The sequence below is a fragment of the Conger conger genome, chromosome 6 (genome assembly GCF_963514075.1).
Source record: "Conger conger chromosome 6, fConCon1.1, whole genome shotgun sequence".
Lineage (NCBI taxonomy): Eukaryota > Metazoa > Chordata > Actinopteri > Anguilliformes > Congridae > Conger > Conger conger.
In genome coordinates this window covers 12,222,863-12,249,029 of record NC_083765.1, presented here as the reverse complement: position 1 = coordinate 12,249,029, position 26,167 = coordinate 12,222,863, and the positions used below count along the sequence as shown (strand labels likewise).

The following is a 26,167-nucleotide window of genomic DNA, read 5'->3' as shown; positions in this document are numbered from 1 at the left end:
TGAAAGACTATCAACAAATTCATGCATGTTTCTTCATGCCATATTTTAATATTGGATGTAATTCGTTCTGAGCTTTTGTTCTGTCTGATTACAGAAATAAGCTTTCTCAATGAGCCATATTCTATCCATCAACATTAATCTAAACAAATGTAACATGGCCTGATGCTATTAATGTCCGAACACAACTGTTTGAAAAATATGGTTAGTGTAGAACATGACATTATACATATTACAATGCAGAAGGATTAGTTTGACAGTTAGATTAGTTGAGACAACAGATATGAGAAAAATCAATAGAAACAAGGAGCTTCCTTCAAATTATTTATTTTCACAAAATAGTTTAAAACGGAAATACATTTCTTTTAGAAAACTAATTTTTTTTAAGTTGTCTTCAAAAGTCTGATGGGTTTATCTGTGAATTACTGTGATAAAAGACAGGGAACCTTCAGGCAGAGGCTTGCCAACATTCTTCTAATCCACTACACCTTACCAAAAAAAATAAAAATAAAAAAAAGAGCACAAATTAAGACAGAGTGGGGTAATCCAAATGAAGACCAGTGTGCTATGAATTCTTATGGGGCAAACAAATCGCAGCCAAGTTATCAAATGACGTTTAAGACTCAGACTCAAACATCTTCTTCCTGCCGTCCATGCCAGCCTTGTCCTCGATATTCTTACGCCAGTCGCCGACATCACGTAATTCCTTATCCTATAAAGGCAGGGGAGTAGAAAGAGTATATTAGTGAGAATTGAATATTATTACACACACATGATCAAGCGCACACACATGAACACAGTATAGTACACACAATAGTCGGGGACAAAAGTGTATGTACAATGGAATGTGCTCTTTGTCTCCAGAAATGCACCCACCTCCTCTTTGACCTCCTTCTTGACCTGTTTCAGGTTGGCCCTCAGGTCCATGTTGACCTTGTGTTTGGAGCCCAGCAGAGCTTGCAGCATGGCATCCGCAGACATACGCACTTTCCTCAGAGCTGGCTTCTTGAACTTGCCCTTCAGGTCCTGAATCTTAATCTTCATATCTTCGATCTGGGCATGAGCAGAAGAAGGCACAGGATACCATCAGTGACTTAGAGGCTCGCACACAGGTACAGTGAGGTGAAGTGATCCAATCTGAAGACAATGAATCAGAAGCGAATGAGAAAGTAATGTGAAGGATTCTACCTCTTGTCCACTCTTTTGCACTTTTCTTTCTAATTCATATCTATCCTCATCCGCTACATCAATCTTTTGGTGGAGCTCTTTGCACAAATCCTGAAAATATATGTTCAGAAAAAAGATATCAATAAAGCACAAGTATTATGACATAGTGGTGGGAGATCATTTGTAAACCTTTCTGAATTAAATTCTATTACAATTATGGTTTCATGCCATCAATGAGTGACATACATACATACATGCCTAAAAAATTACTGTATATACGGTAGGCTACCCTTAATATTGAAATTGTATTCCCCATGCCATAGTCCCTGATTATGAAACAATTTGTTAACTATAGTAAAATGTACCAAACTTTTGCATATTAATGGTGATTATCAATACTTTGTTTATTCATCACATTGACACAAAATATCATGTACAGTGCAATGTATTTGAGAAACTCTTGATATGATTTTTTTGGACACCTGGCCACCCTTACTACTATGCCCATAATATTTATTTTGGATGCTTAGAATTGGGTTTAACCTAAAATGGAACATTGTTGCATCAACTTTTGAACAGCTATGAAAATGAATTTGTGACGTTTATGGGCCGGTTAAAATGTACATGCATGATATGGTGGGCGTCTCACCTGCAGTTCCTGCATAGACCCAGGCAAGGACAGCGGGGGGCAGATCTCCTCCATGTACCTCACCCTCTCTTGCACGTTCTCTTGTGCCTCTGCTTCCAGTAAGCCTTTTGCCAAAGTAAGCATCGCGCTCTGGAGAACAGAGCCAGGAAGCACAGCCCATGTTAATGAGAGTTCAAACAAGAATGCTCCTCAAATGTATTAGGATGTAGTGTGTATTTTCAGAGTTTCAGTTTCATGTAAAAAAAAATGATGCGTCATTTCAGTCACAGGGCAAGAACCGTGTCCGGTACCTTCAGGTGATGCTTCCGACTCGCTGACATCTTTTTCCTGCCAGATTATGGAATGAAAAACACACCAATTCCGGTTCATGAGATCATTACAAATTCATTGGACTCTGAGGTGAAAAATCCAGGTTCAGAAAGTAAAATGGAATTTTGTTCCATTTGTGTGGATTTGCTAATTAGCGTAATTCGTCAGCTAGGAGGTCAAAATAATAGTTCATGGGTGGAAGAAACATATGGCAGGACTTTTGCTTTCTGACCCCTGGACTTTCAAACTCTGATTGGACATGATTATTTGCATTCAGACATTTCAGCCAGCATTCCAAACAGCCTCCATTTCTGGTCCTTTTGTGAGATTTGAATGCGCCTTAAACAGTCACATTCCATCTCACCAACTGCTGGAGTATAACAGCACTGATACAAAACTGGATGTACCATCGAAAACACCTACACCAGGGATCATCAAATTACGGTCCTCAGGGTGCAAGAATTTTCCATCCTCCCTTTAACTGGGTGTCAGGTGTGGATGTTAAGTCTGTCTGGGCGATCAGTAGCACTATTTTTTCAGTTAATTACCCAGGAGAAAAGAAAACCAGGGCTGGATTTGGATTTGAGGACCATATTTACTAATCAATGATGTGCACTCCACCTGTCTCTCACCACCATGTCCATTGAGGGACAGATCCAGGTCTTAATGCTGTTCAGTCTCAACTACTGTAAATCCCTTCTCACTGGTCTGCCAGGCCCAGTGAATGCTTCCACATATCAAAAGCACACCTCTCACCATTGTCTCCACCAGCTTACCTGTGTCTATCACTTTGGTTTCCACCTGCTGTCCTCAAAATTCAGTATGTACTTAAACCCCCCTCCACCCTGTATATCACCCGCCTCTACTGTCCTGCTCCCCTTTCCAGCAGACCACTTGCATTGACTGTGGTTGGCTTATTCTCGGCCATGGCCCCCTAGTGGTCAAATGAGCTCCCACTTCCAGGTACTGCAGGTTACAGTGAAAGCAGCAAGCACACTTTTTTCCATATTGTTGCCATATAATGTACAGTGAATGCACATATAGTCTACTGCTCTACTGAGTGAGAATAACAACATGTACTGCTGTGCATTACACTGCATGTAAATTGACTGCTGGCAAAATTAATTTCAATGCTCTTTTCCAACCACCTGGTGACCATAGGTTTTCTTTTAAATGTGGTTTATATTCATTATTCATTATTTAAGAATAGAAAAACTGTGGAACTTAAATTGAATGTTTCCTAGTATGCTGAATTCATGACAGGATAACATTCTTTAAAAAATGAAATGATGAAGACACATCAAAAGTCCTCATCAGCCAAAACATTTTAAACACTTTATACTTTAACATGGAAGGTAATAATTCAAACAGAATACTGTACTGTACTTACTCCGCCATCTTGGTTGTTTATACTTTGCACCCTGTGAAAAGAGCCAAAAATCTGAATTTTATTACATATTATGCTTTTTACCCCAGAATGAAGGCACACATTTGCCCAGGATATAATGAATATGAACCATATCCCTGTATCTTTCGCAATCAGAGCTGTACGGCTTAAACTTTTTGTCTAATTCAGACCAAACCCTGCGTGGTTCGGCTGTAGAGCAGGCACATCCCCAGGCGATAATGGACATTTGAAACTGAGACTAATGGTGGTTAAATCCTGCCATCTAGAACCCCTGATGACTATTAAAGTAGGCTACATCTTTGAGAGACATCATATTACAATAGATACACTGTTAACACAGCTGTTGGGATCATACCAACCTGCCCCTCTGAGTAATAACTACCTAATTAGCAGGGTAGAATATATATACAGAATCTGTGACTATGTTCATGAAATATGATATACAACTGTTCAATCATAATATATAACTGCAACACATTTAGTGATCATTGATAGCTAGTTCCGAAACTAATATGATAGCTTTAATAGATTTAAATGGGCTTTTTTAGTCCAGGTCACTGTGTAAAATACAGTAGCTCCTGCTGGCAAACTCATGTGTTGTTTTTACCTGAAATTGAAATATCTGCTTCCTTCTTAGAAGCAAATAGTAAGTGGTCTGGTCTCAAATTATTTGGCACATGATTTATTCATTTCATTTGTTTATTTATTTTCCCTTTCAACCTTGAATATAGTTAATACAGCATAGCCGGAATTTATGTGGGACATCCAGAAATCCAATGGTTATACTCATAAATAACAATTACTTATGCATGGAGATCATGTTTCCTGGCAAAACCATAAACAAGAAATATAACATTGACTCTCATTGGTTCATTTGTGTTCCAAAATTAAATATTAGGTAGCGCTCAGCAATTTTTTGCAGTAAAATAATTTGTACAACCCACTGTTCTAATGACATAAAGATAAACACCACACAGTATACTTTTCAGAGTCTGTGGCTTTCCAAAGGCCTGTCTTCACCGAGATGCCATGGCAGATGATGACAGCAGGAGAATTTAAATGACCATTGAATTTAGCCAAACGGCATACTAAATAAAAAACCGATGAACTGTTCAGCCTTTAATCCACATTTTTACAATCAGCTCAGAACTGGAAAGACAGAGGATAAGACAGCAAATCAGGTAGAAATGGAAAGTTTCTCACCTGTTAGAAGAGAAGAGCAGGACAGACTCAGAGGGATGGGACAGATCAACCAGCACCAGCAGTTGATATGTTAGGGGGGAGGAGTATATATTGTGTTATCTGATATAAAAGGAAACCCCCCCTCACTCTCTCTTTATGGTAGTGGATTCCTCTGCAGACCAATTGGCTGCCATTTACCTGAAACACTATATCCCCTCCCTGCTTCTTTATTATAAATAACCCTCCCTTAACGAATGTGACTATTATTATGCTATTTATTCAGTTAGTTAGGTGGACTTAACTAGTGTATGAACACCCTTCAGATTCCAAAATGATGCATAACTCACCCCTATTGGACCAGTGTTAGGAACTTTTTTTTGGAGTGTCAATGCTCTTAGAAATGTTGAAATTGCTGCGTTTGTACAGGTTGCGTAGAAATATTTGATGTTCTGGTGTTTCTGATGCAATGTTTATCCCATACAAATAATACTCAAACCTTTGTGAATTCATGTACATCAGTGTTTACCAATGTATGTAGCCACCTTTACTAAAGAATTATGTGATTTTTAATTAAATTGTGAAAGGCAAGAGGGAAACCTGGATAGGCAGCCAAAGGCAATGGGGTGGAAGACAGGTAAAAGACAGGTGGGGGTAGAGGGAAGATCTGTTGAATATTTATCTCAGCATCACAAATACGCTGGTCAGAGCTCCATGTGTAGCTCAGTGTCGCTTACAGAACACTTAGTCATCTGGGAGTAATTCAATGTTCCATGGGTTAGTGTCTCAGTTGTCTGTGTTCCATCTGGGAGTGGGTCAATTTCCCACTGCTGTGGGCTTCAGTGTTCTAGCTGGGAGTGGCTCAATTTCTCACTGAAAGTGGGTTTCAGTGTTCTGAGTGGGCCGGGATTGCAGTGGATTCCTAGAGGTCCTGGAATTGCAGATACTTCACAGTAAAATGGAGGTATCTAAACCCGAAGAGTTGATGGAATAATATCCATGCTGACAGCTGGAAAGCATCTAGAGATTTCAAGGGATAACCTGCTAATCCAGAGGGGTATGACTGAGGACTGTGTTTTAAAAGGGTTGACACAGAGGACTGAGAAAAGACGAGGGGTGGAAAGTAGTTTGGATTTCATGTACTTAATTTTTGTCAATCCAAACTTAGCTCCGACTGATTGGAAACTGGAATACAGTCAAGTCCGACTGAGGGGTAGTGATCTATTGATATGGAATGAACAGGAAAAATCACAGAACAAAAAATAATCATGGGAATAATCATCAGTAACTGTGAGCAAATCATACTGCTATATTTCTTATCAATATCTGCATGGAACACAATAACGAGTATTCGTTCATATTCAATAGTGTGCATACTGTACAAATTCCCTGCTGTGAATCATTCCTTCAAATTAAATCTTTTTCAGCCAGTGGGAGCAGAAGATTAAAATATTCAACCTTGGTTGACAGTGCAAGGTTTCAGGGTTTCAGTGAACTTTTCTCACAGAGATGACGAGCGGCTGTTGAAGACAGAGAATTTCAATCATTTTAAAATCAAATCACAATTCAGGAATGTAGTTTTCCCTTATAGAAGGTATTCACACCAGTCGTTTTTGTACTACCCAACAAAACAAGCCAATTCCACATGATTTCATGGTATTTTCTCTCTATGGGCAGAAACTTGGTACGCATACCAGGAAGAGATCAGCAGTTGAATAGATCACTGAAAATGGCATCTCTGAAAGCTCAATACAACTTATCACTTGTCACTATTACATTACATTACATTATTGGCATTTGGCAGACGCTCTTATCCAGAGCGACGTACAACAAAGTGCATACCCATAACCAGGGATAAGTTCGCTGAAAGACCCTAGAGGTAAGTCCACTATCACAGGGAGAGAAGAACTGAGGCGATAAGAGGCGTGCAGCAGGAACCTCCAGTGTGAAAATAAATGTTAAGTTGAGCAAAGAGTGTAAGGGAAGATGAGCAGGGACTGGCAGAAACAGACTAGCAGCTGTAAGACGTGGGGTATGTGGTAAGAAGGTCAGCTAAGGAGGTTTGGTCCAAGTGCAAGATGGTGCTAACAGCTAAACAAGACCATGGCAGCACAGAAATAGTCTACATATGACTTGAACTTGAGGGGGGGGGGGGGGTTAACAGCTGGTTGTTGGATGTTATGCACTGTGTACTTTGATAGGAATACAGCCTCAGAGCTCCGGCTTCTCGAGCCTGATGATCTAAGGCTTCCCGACATGAACACACACACTCTCCCTTTCTCACACGCTCTAGCTCACACACATACACACATATACACACACACGCCGAAATGAATAAATGACAAAAGCCATGCTGATGTCAATACAGACACAACCATTCCCACAAACACTAATAGGGAAGATAACGGGAAAGAGAAAAACAGCATGTCCCTGTAAAAAGACAAAAATCACAGAAAGTAGTAGAACACCACTCCCCATACAGAGAGGGGGATAAGAGATGGTGAGAAACCTCACCCTAAAGCCCCGTCTGTGAATGCGGAACACCTGTGCTTTACTGCAGACATTCTATACTGACCAGACATTCCACTCACATAGTCTTCTGTCCTTTTTTTATTCTAGAAAATTCCAGTGCGGAGTCTATGATGTGAATGTTCCATTTGTATTGAAAGAATACATTTTAACCACCACTTACCTCCCTTTAATATACAGTACACAAACCCCTTATGTCAAATACAACCTGAGACACAATATGGTAATAGCCCATTTTCCGGTATTTTGCTGGAACAAAATTAGATGTTAGTTCTCGACTTAAAGGAGCACTGTCACGCTTGTTTCAACTGAGATTATTTATATTAAATGCTTAAATTATGTGTGTAGGGCTTTTTAAAATCACCGTCAGTGTAGCCATTTCCAAAATATGGGGTAAAACTTCTAAGGGCAAACAAGTCCAGTGACATCCCAGGTAGAACACTTTGGCTTGAATCTCCAGCCTGTGTTTCCCAGAAGGTAACGGCCACCCATAAATGAATTGGGATGACTATTGCTTTTTGGTTAGAACAGCTGTTCATACGTGCTATTTGTGGATGTTATGTTTTTAAGTTTTATGTTTTTAAGTCGCTTTGGATTAAAAATGAGATTTAAATTAAAAAATTTAAATGAGGAGACTTCTTTGATTGGAAACACAGGGCCGCAGAAAACCAAAGAAATCCTGCATAGTATGCCTATAAACCCTGTGGATAAAGAAGAAACAGGTGTGATGTAATATCACTGACTCTTCAGTTGGACGGTCACTGACTGATATGAACCTCAGGGTCCTAGAGGATATTTTACTGTCATGTATCACCTTTAATGTCTACAGTGAAATAGTTTGAAATATCAAGGACATTCAGAAGGCTAACCAGCATTGGTCTAGGGACCTGCTTTGAATAACAATGGTCTGTTGATGCCACAAATGCCAACCTTGATAACAAACAGTCAAGCCGTGACTGTTAGTTGAACATGTACGCGATTGTGCATGTTAAGCATTCAGCAGATGATTTTAAGTGACTTAAAAGCGTGTAGAATTATGGCCTGCAGATGAGGGCATTTGAGGCGTGTACTGCGCATCCCGTCAGCTGCAGTGCTCCTGGTATACTGAAGGCTAGGGGGTTGTTCCACTATAGAAGAGTTGTCCCTTTTGAATCACTGATCTGCACCCTGTGCCAGTCAGGTCCAGGCTACTCTGCGGGAGATGGCCTGTTTGCAGCTCTCCGGGTCCACACTGGCGGTGGGCCGCAGGGCTCTCTCCAGCCCGATCAGCAGGTTCTGGTGGCTCTCGGTGATGTTGACCGGGTGCCGGGCCCTGAGCAGCTCGTAGGCGGCAATGAGCCTCATGTTGTGCCGGACCATGAGGTACTGGATGACGCAGGTGGGGGCGAGGGAGTACCCGTCGCGACAGTGCACCAGGACGCGCCGCCTCTTCTCGGCGGACGCGGCAATGCACTCGTTGATGTCCTGGAAGCTGTGGCGCTCCAGGGCGGGGTCGTGGTCCGCCAGGTCCACTTTCAGGCGGGACCAGGTGTGCCGTGCCCGGCGGGAACAGGTGCAGGGGACCAGGCAGAGGCTGCTCTCCCCCTGAAGGCTGCTCATGTCCACCACGCTGTCGATGCTGTTCCGGCACAGCATGTGGCCGCTGTACGCGGCGTTGACGTTCCCCACGTAGATGTAGTCCGTCACCTTGGAGATGATCGGGTCGGAGTGATGGAACAGCTCGGCGCCGCCCTGTTTGGGCTCTGACGCCTCTTCCCCTCTGCCCCCGGCTCCGCCCACTCCCACCCCGGCCCTGCCCCTCTGACTGCGCTCACGCCATTTTTTTGAGCTGGAGCGAGAGGGAGGATTGGAGTCTGACTCAGAGCTGCTGTTCCAGGGGGGAGAGAAGAGGGAGAAGGGGGTGGGGGACTTGTTCTTGGAGAGGGGGAGTGGCTCCACGGGACTGGAGAGGCCCGAGCTGGAAGCTGTGGTGGAGCCAGACGCACAGAACAACGACGCCCTCTCCAGGGAGCCAGTACTACTTGCAGCTCCCATACTGCGTGCCTGCTCCATCTGCATAGACAGTGAAGACTACAGCATTAAGAAAACTACTTACACTATTAAAATACTGACAGTTTTTTAAAAAGCCACAAGGAAAACAGAAAAACTGATTTCGGAACTACAGTGTATCCATCTAGGCTACAGTCTAGCAATGCCCCAGATTGCAGACTGGTGATAGTGGTATCGAATTCAAGGCTTTCCAAGCCTTTTTTTAAAAACTGTGACAAGAAATGTTCTAGAAATCATAGGAGAAACAGCAGTCAATAAGACAATCATACCCACAAGGAGTGGTAATAACACAAGCAAATTTCCTGTGAAGAAATGATGCCTGTTAAGCCTCTAACAAATGTCCTTCTAACATGCTGCATGCTTCTACTGATGGGTTTGCCACAGGTGGATCTAGAGAGCTAATGGGCTGCCATGGGCTAAATGGCTATAATTACCTGTGCTACAGCAACATACTGTATCTACCTGGGTTAAGACTTTGACACAGTGGGCAGAGCCGGCGAGCAGCTCACCTGGGTTTTGAAGTTGTTCTTCCACTCATGCGCGTCCATGGCCTTGAGGCAGACACTGCTGTCAGAGGAGACGGAGAGGCACAGCGGCCGGTGGGCACGGGGGGGCAGCTGGGGGGACTGCTCGTGCCTGCTCATGAGGAGGTTTGGACAGGAACCTGTACGAATACACAATGCACCACCGGGCTAAAATACTAACCTCCGTCAAGGCATGCAGTATCACGAATGATGACCAAAACCAACCAATACCAACATCAAATATAAAGACACTTCAGATAAACTACCACAGTGTAGTCTTATCAAAGGATTAGATCAATAAGACATAACAAAACTTGACAACTGCCACTCCGGTTTGCCTAGGGAACTAGGGAAAGGAAGATATAAATGTAGCAGAGGTGGCTGATTAATCTTTCAACACAGTTATTGCAGCCACAGAGCTGTTTAGCCAAATGACAGATAAATCAGGATTACTAGCAAAGTGGCCAGTGTGCTAAGGATCTCTCATTGTTATTCAAGACTCCTTTATGCAAGACTCCAACACCTCACAAACCTTCATTCAGGTGTGGGTTAACGGTGAGTTTAAAAAAACAAAACCAAAAAAAAACAAAGCCATGCAGTTAGGTTATGTATCGAAATATAAACATGCTTTATTTGCAATCGTAGATTATACCACATGCTCATATTCATAACGTTACGTGCATCAGTAACGTTAGCTAATGTTACTATCATCAGCATAACTAATCATATTTCAGACACTGGCTGCCCCGATACAATATCAATTTAGCCTATTGCAATAACTGAAATGTATGATGAAGACTATTTGTTTTATGTCATCTAGTTAACACCTCAGCTAGCTAAGCAGTTTGGCGTTTGTTCCTATTCTACAGAAGATGATAGAAGACTCCGATCTTTGAATCAAGGCAGCAGGCTATGTTACGTTAGCAAATGTTATCAGGTTATCAGTATATGCTAGCTACCGCCGATACAATATCAACTTGGAATCGCAAGAGCTGCACTGTATGATGAAGAACATTGGGACGATTGAAAGTGGAGGTGGGAGGAATTGGAGGTATCCACCATCAGACTGGTTTATTATGGCTAGCCATACTAAGTTCCTCCTGGCTTGGTTTAGTCATTGTATCTTGTCCGTAACTGCCTACTCTTTTCACCGTCGGATTTGTTAAAACAACAATAAATTACACAAGTTTTGACCATTTTCGAAGAAAAAGGTGAACAGAAAAACTGTTAATTTTACATGTTTCTAATTCTACTCCACATGGTGGCAGGCGGTTTCGTGTTAGTGAGCGGTTAGTATCCGTACAATATGGCGCCCAGCTATTCAAGTGACGTCATCGGAATACTATGAATAGCTGATTCTGATCCATGGACTTATATCATGAAGCAGGAGTTTTACTTCAGCCCACATTCCAGATTTGGGAGGGTTCTAGGTTTTACTCAGTGCCGTTATCCAGCTAACTCAGTAATCCTGCTTCGTGATACAGACCTCTGGAGCCCACAATGGTGGGACATGATCAGCGTTGTCCCACCGGAGGTATGGTGTGTTTAATTAGCCTGGGCTCACTCACATTACTGCTGCTTCAGACTCTCCCCTCCAATCAACCCTTAGCAATGTGCCATTTTCAGTTTCAGCTGCTATATAGCAGTACTGTTGCAAATATCAAAAACATTTATCTGACAATTTTCACAGCTAATCGATATACTGTACAATAGGACAGCTTACCAGAAGCGCATTCTGATCGTGTTATGACTGACTGTAAATCGCTGTGGATCCTGAAAGTATTTTGAAGATGCTTTGCAATCATGCCTGTAAAACAAGAGATTCTGAGAAGTAATTAACAGAACCGCCAGAGATCCCACAGAAGACATTGACTAAATAGAGATTTAGAAAATAAATGACTAAATAAATACAATGGAAATGGTAAAATAACAGAATGTGTACACACTTCAACGAATGCAAGGGATAAATGCAATTATCACAATCATAACAGAATGATATGGTCTATTATTAACAATGAACTAACAGACATTTTATATAATTTACATGATGTTTACATTTGTGAATTCACATAAGCTTTTTAAAAATATATATATTATTTACCTGTCCTGCCGTTCTTTTTGGAATTCAGTTTCTTATCCAGCAGCCTAAGTGCTATAAAGTCTTTATTATTTTTTTCTATGGACTCCATCTTCTGCAATGCTGCGGACAGAAATATAATTTATAAAGTTAATATCAATTTCTCAAGCCCCTCTCTCCAAATGCATTCCCGAAAATAGCATAAGGCTACTGATTGATATTCGATATCAAATACATAACTATCCCTTCATTTTGGCTAACTTCGGTTAACTTGTAGACAACTAGCTTGCAGTCACAGCAACTCGTCGGGAAGTTTGGCGAGCTTCAATGATTACGGATGCATATAACAACCTAGCGCAAAATATAGGCTACCATTTATCAAGATCAACTGCATGCCAATACTCTGCCTATACACGCGCACAACCCCATCAAGAATAAGGAAACTTAAATCATTTCGCCAGTCATGCTTCCACTTACTCTGTTGTGCTAATGGAACCAGTGAAGCTCACGCGCCGACAAAGGGATTCTGGTAAGTGTAGTCCTGTGCAAGTCGGCACAATTAGCCTGGCTTGGTAACCAAACTTTCACTATCATTTTGTTAATATTTACAGAAATGTCGTGAAAGATTTTGCCAGGTGTGATGCTTTTCTGTATGTTATAATCATATAGCAACTACATACAGACAGATGTGCTGTCAGGTCATAAACAACCACCACCAGAGTTGCATAGCCAAGAGTACTGTGTGACTGCTTCAAAAATGTTTGGTGCAGCTACCAATAGAATGACTCCTCCATATTACTATTAGCCTGTTACCCATTGTTTTTGTGGAAGACTAAATCAGTCAGACTAAATTCTGATTTCATGAAGAAAGGTTTAAAGACACATTATGAAATGTTTCCTGGCAGAAGTTATAACATGCCACGATGAAGCTGCTGATGGCTGGAGATTCAAGCTTGAAACACCCAGCACTTTTGTGATCAGTGTCAGGACAGACTAATGCTCTCAACATGCTACAATTCCTTTGTTTTCCCTTCTCCAAAGATAGTGGCACCCTGTTGAGGGTAGCTATATCCACAATCTAAACATTATTTGACTTACATTTTACTGTTTTAAAATTCTGAATATGCCAATATGTGTACCTTCAGTTAAAGGTAAAATATTAGTTTACCAATGATGAAGTCCCAGCCATGGATGGTATATACAACATATTCAAAATTTGTCTTACCTTGAAATGGACCACTGAAATAAAACGATGGATGCTTTGTTTACCCTTCTTATTCAGCTCCAGCAGTCTCGTTTCTACTAGTCCTTACTCAGTGAGGCAGAAGAGAAGAAACATTAAGTGCAAACACTTATGTAGCGGGTGCAAAACTCTCTCTAATTGGATGGATCCACCACTCTCTGGGTATCCTGGTAACGCAGGCTAAAGGGTGATGTCACTTCTGGATGCAAGTTAGATAAGCACAAGAGGCACTCAAGCCACTGGCTGTACACGAGTGAAGTGCGCCACACGCTTCTCTTGCCAGCCATAGGCGTCCATTTTAAGAAAATAATCACTGTTCTGTGGACTTGTGTTGTCTTGCATTTCTTTCTTTATGACTGGCAAAACCAACATTGATATGAATCTTGGAATTGCATGCCTGTCATCATGTAATGGCAATGTTGTAAGCATACATTATTTTCATGGATATTGCAAATCCCTGTTTGTTTCATGGGATTTATTGTAGAGCCCTACTACACGGAGATAGAGATAATACGAAGAAAAAGCACAACAAAAATGCAGTTGTTGTGCAGCTGCTACACGTAGAAGTGAAACGTAATTATGAAATGATGCGAGACCTGATTAGGAAATATCTGAGGCCTCTTAAGGCTGAATAAGGAGTCTGGCCAGTATGGATGCTTACTTATGCATGGAGAAGGAGAAGGAGCACAGCTCGGGTGGGTAGCCAGCTGCCAGATTAGCATTTCAAAGCGCTACCATGCTACCCAAACCTCCCACCGTTACCAGGGTGCTTTACTCCTCCCTTAAGTGCCCATTGTCTTTGCGCCTGATTGAGGTCATTTCACATACGCACCCCAAACCCTGTGAACATGCAGATTTACAAGTCGGGAGGGAGAAGGAGCTCACATGTGAGGCAGACGAGGGGTGAATCTGAATTTATTCCTCCTTGATGGACTGACCCACATAAATTTGCATTTGAAGTGAATGGTGTTATCATACTGGTTTACTTCCTACTTTGGTAGGGACTTTCCTCAAGGGTCCGTAGTCTTTCAATGGACATGTATGGCTCTTTTTGCTGTGGATAGCAAATTCATTTGATCGATTTGTTCATACAAGTTAGTGATTGATAGAATGTATTGGCTCCACCTAGTATGCCATTACATGTTCTCTTTTTATCTCTTATCCCTTAACATGTCACATCCCATAACTTCCTCCATCACTTGGGCGGCCTGTAGCGTAGTGGTTAAGGCAAATAACTGGGACACGCAAGACCGGTGGTTCTAATCCCGGTGTAGCTACAATAATATCCGCACAGCCATTGGGCCCTTGAGCAAGGCCCTTAAGCCTGCATTGCTCCAGGGGAGGATTGTCTCCTGCTTAATCTAATCAACTGTACGTCGCTCTGGATAAGAGTGTCTGCAAATGCCAATAATGTAATTTAGAGGAGCTCTGAATTTTCACATGCAGCTAATCCTTTTCACTGCAGGCACCAGATTGGCCTGAAGATCTGCCAATCTGCACTGAGGTGGCCAGAGTGGGTGAATACAGGTTTGACTTTGCAGGTGGACTCAATCCACTCAACAGGCCTGATGTGCAATCAGTCAGCACAGGAACAAGCAGCCATCCATCTGCACATTTAATACAAACTAAAAAAGTTGAAAATGCGTCAACCAGTGTCCTTCTCAGAGTTTTTATTTTTGGATTGAATAAAAATGAAAATACAAAATGAGAAAAAATTACACCTATGAACAACGTGTCTCACATAGGAATCTATTAGACCAGAGCCCATTAATTGATCTGTCAGCATAAACATCAGCTGCTCTCCCTCAGGGTTCTGTTATCCAATTACAACGGAAGGCAGAAATGCTTGCTTTCTCATTAAACAATGTTAATGAAGCCACATGTGACCTGACAAACAGCCCTGTATTCTTCTGTTGTTTTTGTTGGTGGAGGGACCTGCACTGCAGTGTGTTTGTATGTGTGCGTGTGTTTGTATGTGTGCGTGCATGTGTGCGTGTGTTTGTATGTGTGCGTGCATGTGTGCGTGTGTTTGTATGTGTGCGTGCATGCATTTTTTGTGTGTGTGTGTTTGTATGTGTGCGTGCATGCATTTGTGTGCGTGTACTGATTTCTGCTATTTGGTGCCATTGGGATAGCAATGGCACAGTTTGATGTATGACATATGACTCAGTTACAATATCTGTGAAGGACTTACAAATAGTGAATAATTGAATGATTATTGAAATTAGCTTATGATAATATGTATGCAAATATGAGAGGCTGGATGATTATTCACACGTCAAAAAGTTTAGGCTATTATCTCAAAAAGAATACCCACACAAACAATAAATTCTATGGCACCAATGAGCGCAATCCCAGCACAAACGAATGGCACCACTTTGGGCCGATTTGGATCATGTTGGGGTGAAAGATGCCGTCATATCTCAATAAACAAAACGGCACTTAAAACAAATACAGCACAAAACAGCACAAATGAACGAGACTACTTTGGAGTGATTTTGACAATGATGGGGTGGAGAATTTGTGAAAAAAGAAATGTTTAATATCGAAATAATAAAAATGGCACATTTGTTTCTTTCAACAGCACAAATGAGCACAAATGTAGAACACTACTATTATTGCTTTGGAGCGATTTGGTGTTACTTGGGGAGGAAAGTGACATCACAGCTCATACAATATAACATGAAATATATCAAAAACCATACCGGCACAAACGCAGCACACACGGATGGCAATTTTTTTATGTTCTGATCACATGGGGTGGAAACTTCACAGAGGTTCAAAACATTGCCATTTTTATTTAACATGGAATAAATCTATTTTCTAGAGTAATTTATGTGCCATTATTCACTGCAAATTAAGGTGATAAATATTTTCAAAAGGAAAAAGAGCAACAAAATACAAATTCAGGTGCAGAGGGAACTTGAGTGTTTTATTCGCACACTGTATCAATGGCTTTTAAAATGTGGAGTATGCATTCATCGTTACAGCAAATTGTGTCCTTATGTGGTCTAACAGGCAAAGTGCTGATGCATGTCTCTCAACAGAGATTTTATGACCATTACAAATGGACACAGAAGTGCTTTGTTTTCCAATCATAACACAGAACGTGCTTTTGGCACAATGTGCATGCACACCTGCCTATGTGCTCCTACGAGCACACCTGAGGAAAGCATGCTGTTTGCATTCTGAACATGGCAGAGATTGCATTCATTTTGCAAAAAACATTCAAAACGTCTGTGGTTTTGTTCTCTTTTCTATTGTATAGAATTTGCATTGTATTGTACTCATTGGTTTTATGTGCGAGTGCCTGTATACGTGTGTGTGAGTGCGCGCGCGCGTGTGTGTGTGTGTGTGTGTGTGTGTGTGTCAGCTTGCAGAAGTGAATTTAGATGATTAGTTTTACTTCCCATGAGGAGTAATGCTTGCAGTGTGCAAAAGAACCATTCCAGAGTGTTACAAATGGACAATACCAATTATGTGTAGATGCAACAGGTTTAGGGGAATGGAACTGAAATTTCCATTCCCCTAAGACTGCATTTGGAGAAAACTAGAATCACCTGATGGGTTCCCCCTGCTGAGTCAGGTTCTACTCAAGGTTTCTTCCTATCAGCAAGCACACTGTGACAGTACCCAAATAAAATGGAATTAAATTGAATCGAATTGAATGGAATCTAACACTGTATATCCTAAAATGTACAGAAAGCATACGCAAATATACGGTACGTAACATATTCGGAATGATGAAACCTGGACAAACCATAAATGTGTCCCCGCGTAAAGATAAGATGTCTGCGCTGGCCTATCAGAAGGTTTTCTTGATGAAGGGGATCTTCAGGGTGCGTTTGAGAGCCAGGGCGGCGTCCACCTGCTCTGCGGACAGCAGGGAGTGCCACTGGGCCACGGGCCGGCGGGGGTTGGACAGCATGTCGGCCCAGTGGCGCAGCTGGTTACCGCTGGCATCGCAACCCAGGTATATCTTCCCCATGGCGTCGTTTCGGCTTATGTTGTCGTGGTCCCACACGGAGATCACCAGCTGGACCCTCTGCAACACCGGAACATTCCCCAGGTGAAAAGCAGCCCTTCAGCCCACCTTGTTTGTACAAATACAGTCTATATTTTCATGAGCGGCATTATTTTCAAGTGCTTTCCAAAAGAAAAATAACAAGAATCAAATAATAATTTTATTATTCTACCTTCTATGCAAGTAAACAATAAAAGTATGTTTTATAAATACATTTCATTTGTGGAGTTTGAAGATAGATTGGCAGACCCGATGCCAGCAGGGTGATGCAGGCCATTATTCTAATGACAGCAAAGTGAAGCTGCTTGAAGACCAAAATGAATATTACTGTTATGATGGCTGTTACAAACTGGTTCTTGTTTTGTTGTGGAGAGTTAAGACTTCTCACTGGTTAAAACAGGCTGTACATGAGCTATATCTGTGTTCACTGCATTATTCATGAAGGCCTCATCGTATGAAACTTTGATTAAGAAAATGGAAGGATTCTACATGATTCTATGTAGTAAAAACAGTTTAAAGAAAGATGCATAATTAACCTAAATTACTCTTCTTCTTTTTTTAAAACAATTGAGTGTTAGGAATCGAGAAAATGGGAAAAATCTGGCAGGCTCAAAAGTCATTGCAAATTCAGTATTGGTATATTTTGAATAAGAAATGCATTTGTGTATATCATTTGTTGTCTTTACAAAGGCTTATATGAAATTATTGCAGTCATTCTAAAACTACTTTGTATTTTAAAAGACAACATTCTGGGACAAAAACAGAAATATGAAAGCTACAGATATGAATATAATCAAGGCTGAAATTTATCCATATGATATGAAACCTGTGTCGTTATAGCAGTAGCTTCGATAAACAGTCACACTCACCTGTATCTGTTCAAAGGAAACTTCGAAGTTAAATGATTCATTAAAATAAGGATTCAGTGTTCTCTTCTTCACTGATGACTTCTTCTTCTTCCACTTTCTCTTGTCCAGGACCAGCTGCACTTTCACATATGGGTCTATTGATGGAAACATTATTGGTGATGAACAATACTGACACTCCTCAATCGATCTGTTAATCAGCCAATGTGTGTGTGTGGGAGGGGTGTTCATGTGTACCTGATGACCCTCCAACGTCCATCTTCTTCAGGTTCTTGGCTTCCAGAATAACAACAGTCAGCTTGCCGGTAGTAGGGACATAACGCAGGGAGAAGCAAATCTCTCCCAGGTTCTCCTGCTGTAAGTAACAGTCAACACTCCAATAAACAAACAGCAGCATTGGTGGTGCAATCATACTGACAGTTAATAATAATAACAGAGTAATTTTGATGGCACTGCCTGTGTGGTTATGTTTCTGTTGACAGACAGGCACTGATTTACTGATTTACCTCAAACTTGGATGCCTCACTCAGGTCTCTCCACTCTTCAATCACATGGTTCCAGTCAATGGTGCCGAGCTGCAGTCTCAGCTCGCCGATGATGTCATGCTTGGTGAACCTGTTGAAGTCAAACACCTGCATGACCAGGGTGGAATCATTCAGTTCAGCCACTGGAATCTGCAAGACAGGAAACCGGCTGTGAGCTTCAATAATGCAAACCAACACATGAAAGCATGCATAAGAACATTTTGTACTGTACAATAGATTTAAGATTTTTGTTTTGCAGGTCGTAGCGTGGATGACTGCAGTCATCCACACTGGACTGCTTTTCACTCGCTCAGCAGCTGTAGAAGGACTGACATCCTTGCACACAATGGCAAATAATGGCCCCAGCCTATTGCTGAAACAATGACCAGTAGTCAATATGTATGTAAGTAGGAGGCAATCTGGCATTTTAGTAAAACAATGGTGATGTCTAGGGTGGTCACCATGAGCTTATAATTTTCACTTTTAAAAATATATATTCTGAAAAGGTGTATTGATAATAGTGTTTTTGACGCAGTTAAAAATAGGCATGTGTCACACCTGGAATTTGAAATACTCGTTGAACATGGGATGGAGCGTCTTCCTGAACACCTTGGTCTCGCAGGTCTTTGACTTGTCGGGGAGGGTGTAGACTTTGACATAGGGGTCAGACGTACCTCCCAGATCCATGGCCTTCAGCTCCGCGGCCTCCTTCACTCCTACTGTGAGCTGAGAGCGGAGGCAGGGACAGTGAGTGCCGTAAACACCTAACTGACTGTCGGGGACATTGGATACACATGATGAAGCCTACAGTTTGATGTTTTTAATGTGAATGCTATTCACGGATCTATAGAAACTGCAAATACAGTTCAAGAACACGTACTGGGTACTGAAAATGACTGGGTCTATAACAAAATAAAAAGAACATTAATTAAATTAAATTCATTTAAATTCATAATTAAGACGATAATTAAATAAAAAATAACTTTTGCCAAAACATTTTGACAGGGGCCTACCTTAAGAAAAATAAATATAAATTTTTTTTTTTTTTATTGAGTGAGTGATTGTGAGTGAGTGTGAGTGTGTGAGTAAGGGAGTGAGTGAGTAAATGAGAGTGAGTGAGTGAGTAAATGAGTGTGAGTGAGTGAGTGAGAGAGTGAGTGAGTGACTAAATGAGTGAGTGAGAGGGTGAGTAAATGAGAGAGTGAGTGAGTGAGTAAATGAGTGAGTGAGTAGGGAGTGAATGAATGAGTGAGTAAGTGAGTGAATGAGTGAGTAAATGAGTGAGTGAGTGAGTGAGTGAGTGGGTAGAGAGTGAGTGGAACAGCCATGGACCTCAGAGTTTTCTCCTCTGTATTCTAGAGAGTACAGGAGTCTTCCTCTCGGCTTGTCACCTGATCCATACTCCAGATCATCCATGTCCGGCTGGACCTACCAATCACAGCACATCATACTCATTGTACAGCTCAGGTACTTGTAGTTGTACCAATCGCAGCACAGGTACTTAGCGTTGTTCCAGTCACAGCACAGTAGCACAGGTATTTATTTAGAGGGATGGCTAATCCACGTGTTGACATAAGAGTTCAAATGGAAGAAACCACTTTCTGACTTTTGGGATTCGTCATTACTTCCCTCACTGTCTGTTCATATTTGCATACTCTCCATACTCACTCAGAAATAAATTTAACAAAGTACAATAATGATATCTACACAATAAGGCATACATCCATACTGCACATACATATAAACATATTTCCTTCTGAACATATTTCCTGTATGAACAATATGTACATAAAATATACTGTATTGCATGCAATGCAGCGGAGCTCTGAGCCTGTGAGTTTCAGAGAGCACAGCTGTGTTTCTATTATGAGTAGCACTTTTATGAATAAGGCCCATTATAGCCCCTGTAGCACTGTATCCTGAAGCCCTAGCAGAAGGCAGAAGAACATGTGCCACAGCTGCGGCTGGGTCTCACCAGGGCGGTGGTGGTGGAGCCATTTACACCCTTCAGGTTGATCTGCTGCTCCTGCTTCTTCTTCTTCTTCTTCCCCTTGCAGCAGCATTTCACACAGACGCAGAGGCAGCAGATCAGGAGGAGCAGCAGTCCCGCGGCAAAGATGGTGTACACCGCCCATCTTGGCACTGCCGGAGGGGAGGAAAGAGAGAGGCACGTAGCCTAGCTTAGCCCTGCTATATCTGTGGCTAAACCCCTCCGTAACCTCCGCACCGATCCCCCGCCGTCCCCACAGGGACGGAGCCCGCTCTGCAGCGTCTGCTGGGCCCCGCATATTTACAACATTAGACCGGACCAGAGCCACAGGGGGTATTAAAAGGAGATAAACTTGTAACAAGTGAAAATTGAGAGGTAAGAAATGTGCTGTCGACGTGGAATTAGATATGACATGTGTACGACAGGTGGGACACGGTGGAGCGGCTTCTTTAATGGTGGCCTGGAAGAACCGGGGGGGAGGGGGGGAGGGGGGCGAGAATGGGACACTCACACGGGATCTTGTTAAGCAGCTGCCCGAAGAAATCCCAGCCACTGGTGGTCGTGCTGTTGAAAGCCGTGGTGTGGGTTACAGCAGAGATGTTAACACTTAGATGCGAGTATGTTAATGGGGTTTTAGTCAGCATGGTCTCTGGAATGAAATGATGGGTCCTGGAAACGGACAGCAGACACACATCTTTCACTGGGTCGTGCATGTAACTCATGTCATTCATAGTTTAGCCCCGTGTTTCTCAAACTTGGTCCTGGGGACCCCCTGTGTCGGCTGGTTTTCATTCCAACCACAACAGCAATCCCAGATTTTTAACAAGCTATCACATTTTTCTAAATTAGGTACTTGTCATGTTTTGAGGGATTATTTACCCTCTTAAGCCACATTATGTCTGAAATGGCTATGCATGCCCTGAAAAATAGTCCCATGTTCACATTGTGCTTATTATGCTATATTGCAAACAATTACAGCTTCTTTTTGTACAGAATATCCAATTGCACTGATGAGTAGGTAGCTGTAACACAGACGGAGGCACACAATCATACACATGCACCACTTGAAAGGAATGTAAAAGGAAGTTTCTCTTACAAACTCAAAAACTTGCTTGCCATGCCTGACAAAGAGCGGAAATTTAGTCACCAGCCAAGTTGAACAGTGGAGAGGGCGGCTGACAGACGGCCATTAAAACAGGGCGTGCTTCAAACTTCAAACATTAGCTACTCCTCTTGGGCAGAAAAATAAAAATGCACTTCTACGAAAAGCTCACGCACACACATATGCATACATACGCATATACACACATGCATATTCCGACTGACATAAATGCAAACACAAGCAATAATGAATCCCACAAGTGCATGTAAGATGCCTTGTATTGATAAGCTCACGCAAACATAGATAATTTCCTGGAAGAAATGTCATTTCATTTGCAGTTATAATGTACACAACACCAAGGCAAGAAGTCTTTGCGTTGATAACACAGAATAAAGGAAATACAGAAACACAGCAGAAATACAGAAACACAGACACAGATAACAGGTGAAGACACTGCATGTTTCACCAACAAATCATCGCTCAAAGCAAAGTAAATTCCATCCACATTTCCCTGAGAGGGTTAACATCGAACCACAGCCTATAACTGGCTCAACACCTACTTGTTCAGTCACCATGAGGTTCTGTACGGTCCAGACCAATAGAGCTGTGTGTTTTTGTGTCCCTGAGTTTTTGTGCGGTTCAGACTCAGAGTGCTGTTTGTTACTCTTTCTCTCATTGAGGTCCTCCTAGTTAAGGCTTCCACAAGAGAAGCATCAACAAGCAGAGAGGAAGGAAGCGATTTCCTCCAGTACAGTGGCCGATCATGGCTGTGCACTGGGAGATCTGAAGGAATCCTTTATCTGCAGAACTCAGACCAGGACTGGACTTCCAGCTGTAGGAAGTCAATCCTTCTGATACATTACAAATATGTTTTTAGTGTTGGAACTGCCATTGCATGTGAATGTATATGCCTGTATATCTCTGGTTATGAGTATGCACTTTGTTGTACGTCGCTCTGGATAAGAGCGTCTGCCAAATGCCATTAATGTAATGTAATGTAATGTAATATGTGGACTTTTGTGTATGTTCTAAAAAGTGTATTAAAATGTGTTAATGGCCATGTTTTCACTCCAACCCAAACAAAGCACACCTCATGCAATAGCTAGAAATGTTGTTCCAAATCAGGGTTGAAATTAAAACCTACCGGACAATATTATCTCCTGGAAAGGGTTGGGCGGCCTACAGGATACATGCATCATAGATAACATGAATAAACATAAATATAAAACAAAAAACAGGAATCCACATGGGCAGTACTGTCTCCTACTGTATGTACAGTATGTCCCATTCTATCATTAATCCCTGGTCAATGTTTTTTTAATGTATATGTTGTGACATACCTTCTCACCATGGTATCACAGGTTACTATGAACACTCATTGGCATTGATGCTTCTGACAACTCACAAATATTTAATGAATCCTGCAGTACTTGAGCTGGACCAAACATATGCTCATTTATGAACTGATTCACAACTGATTTGTATTTTAATAACCAATTCACTTCCTAATAAAACACATAAAAAGGGTGTAACCAGGAACAAAGCACAATATGAACACTAACTGAATCAAATGCCAGGCTTTTTTGGTTATAATACTGCCTCAAATGAACGCCTAAGAAAACGCACACAGCTTATTGTACTGATAAAATGTACAGGTCTATTATTAACTACTTATGCACCGGTTTCAAAACCTGGCTTTATACCTCCATAGATATTTCTGTTTCTGTTTCTGTTAAACGCCTCACAGCAAGGAGGTCCTGGGTTCGAATCCCCGTTGGCCGGGGCCTCTCTGTGCGGAGTTTGCATGTTCTCCCCGTGTCTGTGTGGGTTTCCTCCGGGTACTCCGGTTTCCTCCCACAGTCCAAAGACATGCATGTTAGGCTGATTGGAGAGACTAAATTGCCCATAGGTATGAGTGTGTGAGTGAATGGTGTGTGTGCCCTTGGATGGACTGGCGACCTGTCCAGGGTGTATTCCTGCCTTTCGCCCAATGTATGCTGGGATAGGCTCCAGCCCCCCTGCGACCCTGTTCAGGATAAGCGGGTTCAGATAATGGATGGATGGATGGATGGATGTTTCTGTTAAAGTGCTTAGACATAATTCAGCAGTTGATCCTGTAATATATCATCTGTATCATACTTTAACAAATATATATTAGTCAATATAACTAGAGCAAATTATTTTGGAAGGCATGGATAAATTATGAGCAACATTTTTGCATTTTGATGGATGAGGTATCAGTAACCTACAGTACATGCTGAGGTACTACTTCTGATTTCCTAAGAAAAACCCTTTCTTTTCAGTCTGGTAAACTCTAATATTCAAACAGGATAACATGTCAATCATGTGAATCTCACTACTTGTAAAATTCAATCCTAATGAATTCTATATAATAAAATAATCTGATAATTTATTGTATTCATAAACATATTCTTGCTGCTGTGACAGTTTTAAGACATGGTCATCATCAGGTGAGCGATGCCTTCTCATACAGTTACACTATAGATGTAGTCATGAATGTAGATTTCCTGTAATTCACCAGAACATTTAGAGTCCACAATGGTTACCTAAAGCCTTACCTAAAACCCCATACGTCTTGTATTGTATTTGGTTTAAAACTATGGGGGAATTAAAAAAGGAATAATTGTAAGGTTGTTTCCTACCGTATTTCTACTAAAGACAAATCAGCTCCTCCTAAAGGTGCCCTCTCTCTCTTGCTCACACTGCTAGTATATTCCACTTCTCTGGGAACTTCATCGCCTTTAAAAAACGATGGATCCTTAGCGAGCGGCGAAGAACAATCCAGGCCTTGTGGCTTCTACTGCGCACTTCCAGCGAATGCTAATGCGGTCCTAGCAGTGCCAGCCACACCTCATTCAGTATTTACACACACTTACCTGTAGGCCCAGAAAGGCACGCTATATTGGAATGTATGCAACTCCACCCAAGGAAAACCTGCATGGTGAGTCAGAGGTATAAAATATGAATTACATTTACATTTTACATTTTAGTCATTTGGCAGACGCTTTTAATCCAAAGCGATTTACAAGTGCATAGGTTCTTCCACAAGTCCGCATCACATCCATAACCAGGAAAATACATAGGAAGTGCTGTTATAAACATATAGTCATCATAAGTACATTAAACAGTATACAGGTAGTGCAGCATAGAGCTATAAAACTTAAAAGTGTTGTTATCGTGTTGCTGTAACTGAAATATCTCAACCTCAACCATAATATGCAGTATGCAATGTTAGCGAAACTATAAAGCACAGCTTTCAAGGTGAGATGGACTACTACAGTGTGGAATGCCCAAGAACCATAATCCGTTCAGTTCTCTGCTACTTCCTTATGAGCCCGCAGTCCATGATCCGTTGTTAGGCTGAAACGTAGGGATGTTTAACTACATGTCAAATTCTTTCCTTTAAAAAAAGTCCACCTCCAGATGTATACGAGGAGCAATTTAATGAGGAAACGGCTCCCTCTATCGCTCATTATGTGAAAATGCCAGGCTGTAAAATAATATACAGGTGCTGTTACTTTCTGCTTGCAAAATTCAGGAAAATTGTAGAATCCACTAAAGAATGATTTATGAATATACTAACACATCCAGGGTATTTAAATTTGGGGGGTTCAAGAATGATACTTATGAATAATACTAAAATGCAGTCTATCTAGGGATCTGAATAATACATAACAGTGCCTTGTAGGAGGATTAAGAAGACACTGGAAGGACATTATTCATTCACCATAGTACTTGCTGACACTATGATAGTGACAGTTCAGTGAAATTAACTCATCCCTCATGAATGGAGTAAGCCAGCTTCATTTACAGATGGGGAATTAAGATGATTAACCTCATGCTGTGAGCACATAATAATCTATCTACTGAGATAATACCTAATGGTATGTGTAGCTGCACTGTTTTTAAATATTAGCCCATATACAAGAGGAATGACACCAAACAGAAGGGAATTTCAACTAGTGGAAACCGAACTAGCGGAAGCCAAATGCAGCCAGCCATATATTAATTATTGGCTATACAACGGCTATATAAATACATATTTGGGATTCTCCTATTTTTTGTGGGTCAGCACCGTCAGCACCTGGTCTGTCAGCAGAGCTCCCACTAGTGACAAAACAATGAATTGCTACCTATGTTTGTTTACACACATACAACAGATCTAATTGGTACATTGCTTTATACAGACTACGCAGAACAAGGTTGGCCCTTACGTATATTTTAAGAAGCGACTAGCCCCCTGTAAGAAGTAATGGAAGAACCGTGCCGCCAGACACCAGTAGGAAATATTTAGAAACTGTGTATTGCCTGAATCCTTCTCGGAGTCATTTTCATCATTTGGACTCAGGCATGACTCAGGCATGCCTTATTGTATCCCAATATTGTATCCCAAATTTTGTAATACAGTAAAGCATTTTTGAAAAAAATAAAAAATAAAAAATAATAATAGAAAGCGGATGAAAATAAATACTGGTCGAAACTGTGACATTTTCATTGGCTCCGACATCA

The 26,167-nt window shown here is 41.4% G+C and overlaps 3 protein-coding genes across 6 annotated transcripts; all 3 read right to left on the bottom strand.

Annotated features, from left to right (window-relative positions):
• Positions 1–308: 308 nt before the first annotated feature.
• On the bottom strand, positions 309–4,804 carry LOC133130260 (troponin I, fast skeletal muscle-like). The gene is made up of 7 exons (XM_061244693.1): positions 4,734–4,804; positions 3,513–3,543; positions 2,104–2,140; positions 1,814–1,942; positions 1,186–1,275; positions 874–1,050; positions 309–709 (listed from the first exon to the last, which is right to left on the bottom strand). The coding sequence occupies exons 2-7, from the start codon at positions 3,518–3,520 to the stop codon at positions 614–616; spliced, it is 537 nt and encodes a 178-aa protein (XP_061100677.1). The 5' UTR covers positions 3,521–3,543; positions 4,734–4,804; the 3' UTR covers positions 309–613.
• A 2,688-nt stretch (positions 4,805–7,492) lies between these two features.
• On the bottom strand, positions 7,493–12,335 carry LOC133131659 (uncharacterized). Of its 2 annotated transcripts, XM_061247054.1 has the most exons (5): positions 12,261–12,335; positions 11,913–12,011; positions 11,535–11,618; positions 9,797–9,951; positions 7,493–9,290 (listed from the first exon to the last, which is right to left on the bottom strand). In XM_061247054.1, the coding sequence occupies exons 1-5, from the start codon at positions 12,280–12,282 to the stop codon at positions 8,415–8,417; spliced, it is 1,236 nt and encodes a 411-aa protein (XP_061103038.1). In that variant the 5' UTR covers positions 12,283–12,335; the 3' UTR covers positions 7,493–8,414. The 2 variants fall into 2 exon arrangements, with proteins under 2 accessions (XP_061103038.1, XP_061103039.1); XM_061247055.1 differs by lacking the exons at positions 11,535–11,618; positions 11,913–12,011; positions 12,261–12,335 and adding an exon at positions 11,380–11,404.
• A 4,154-nt stretch (positions 12,336–16,489) lies between these two features.
• LOC133130207 (synaptotagmin-1-like) lies at positions 16,490–24,416 on the bottom strand. Of its 3 annotated transcripts, none has more exons than XM_061244594.1 (9): positions 24,301–24,416; positions 21,047–21,204; positions 20,521–20,687; positions 19,878–19,973; positions 19,104–19,271; positions 18,528–18,695; positions 18,259–18,376; positions 18,025–18,158; positions 16,490–17,176 (listed from the first exon to the last, which is right to left on the bottom strand). In XM_061244594.1, exons 2-9 carry the CDS (start codon positions 21,177–21,179, stop codon positions 16,937–16,939), a joined length of 1,224 nt encoding a protein of 407 aa, XP_061100578.1. In that variant the 5' UTR covers positions 21,180–21,204; positions 24,301–24,416; the 3' UTR covers positions 16,490–16,936. The 3 variants fall into 3 exon arrangements, with proteins under 3 accessions (XP_061100578.1, XP_061100580.1, XP_061100581.1); XM_061244596.1 differs by lacking the exon at positions 24,301–24,416 and adding an exon at positions 22,198–22,309; XM_061244597.1 differs by lacking the exons at positions 21,047–21,204; positions 24,301–24,416 and adding an exon at positions 22,198–22,334.
• Positions 24,417–26,167: the final 1,751 nt, after the last annotated feature.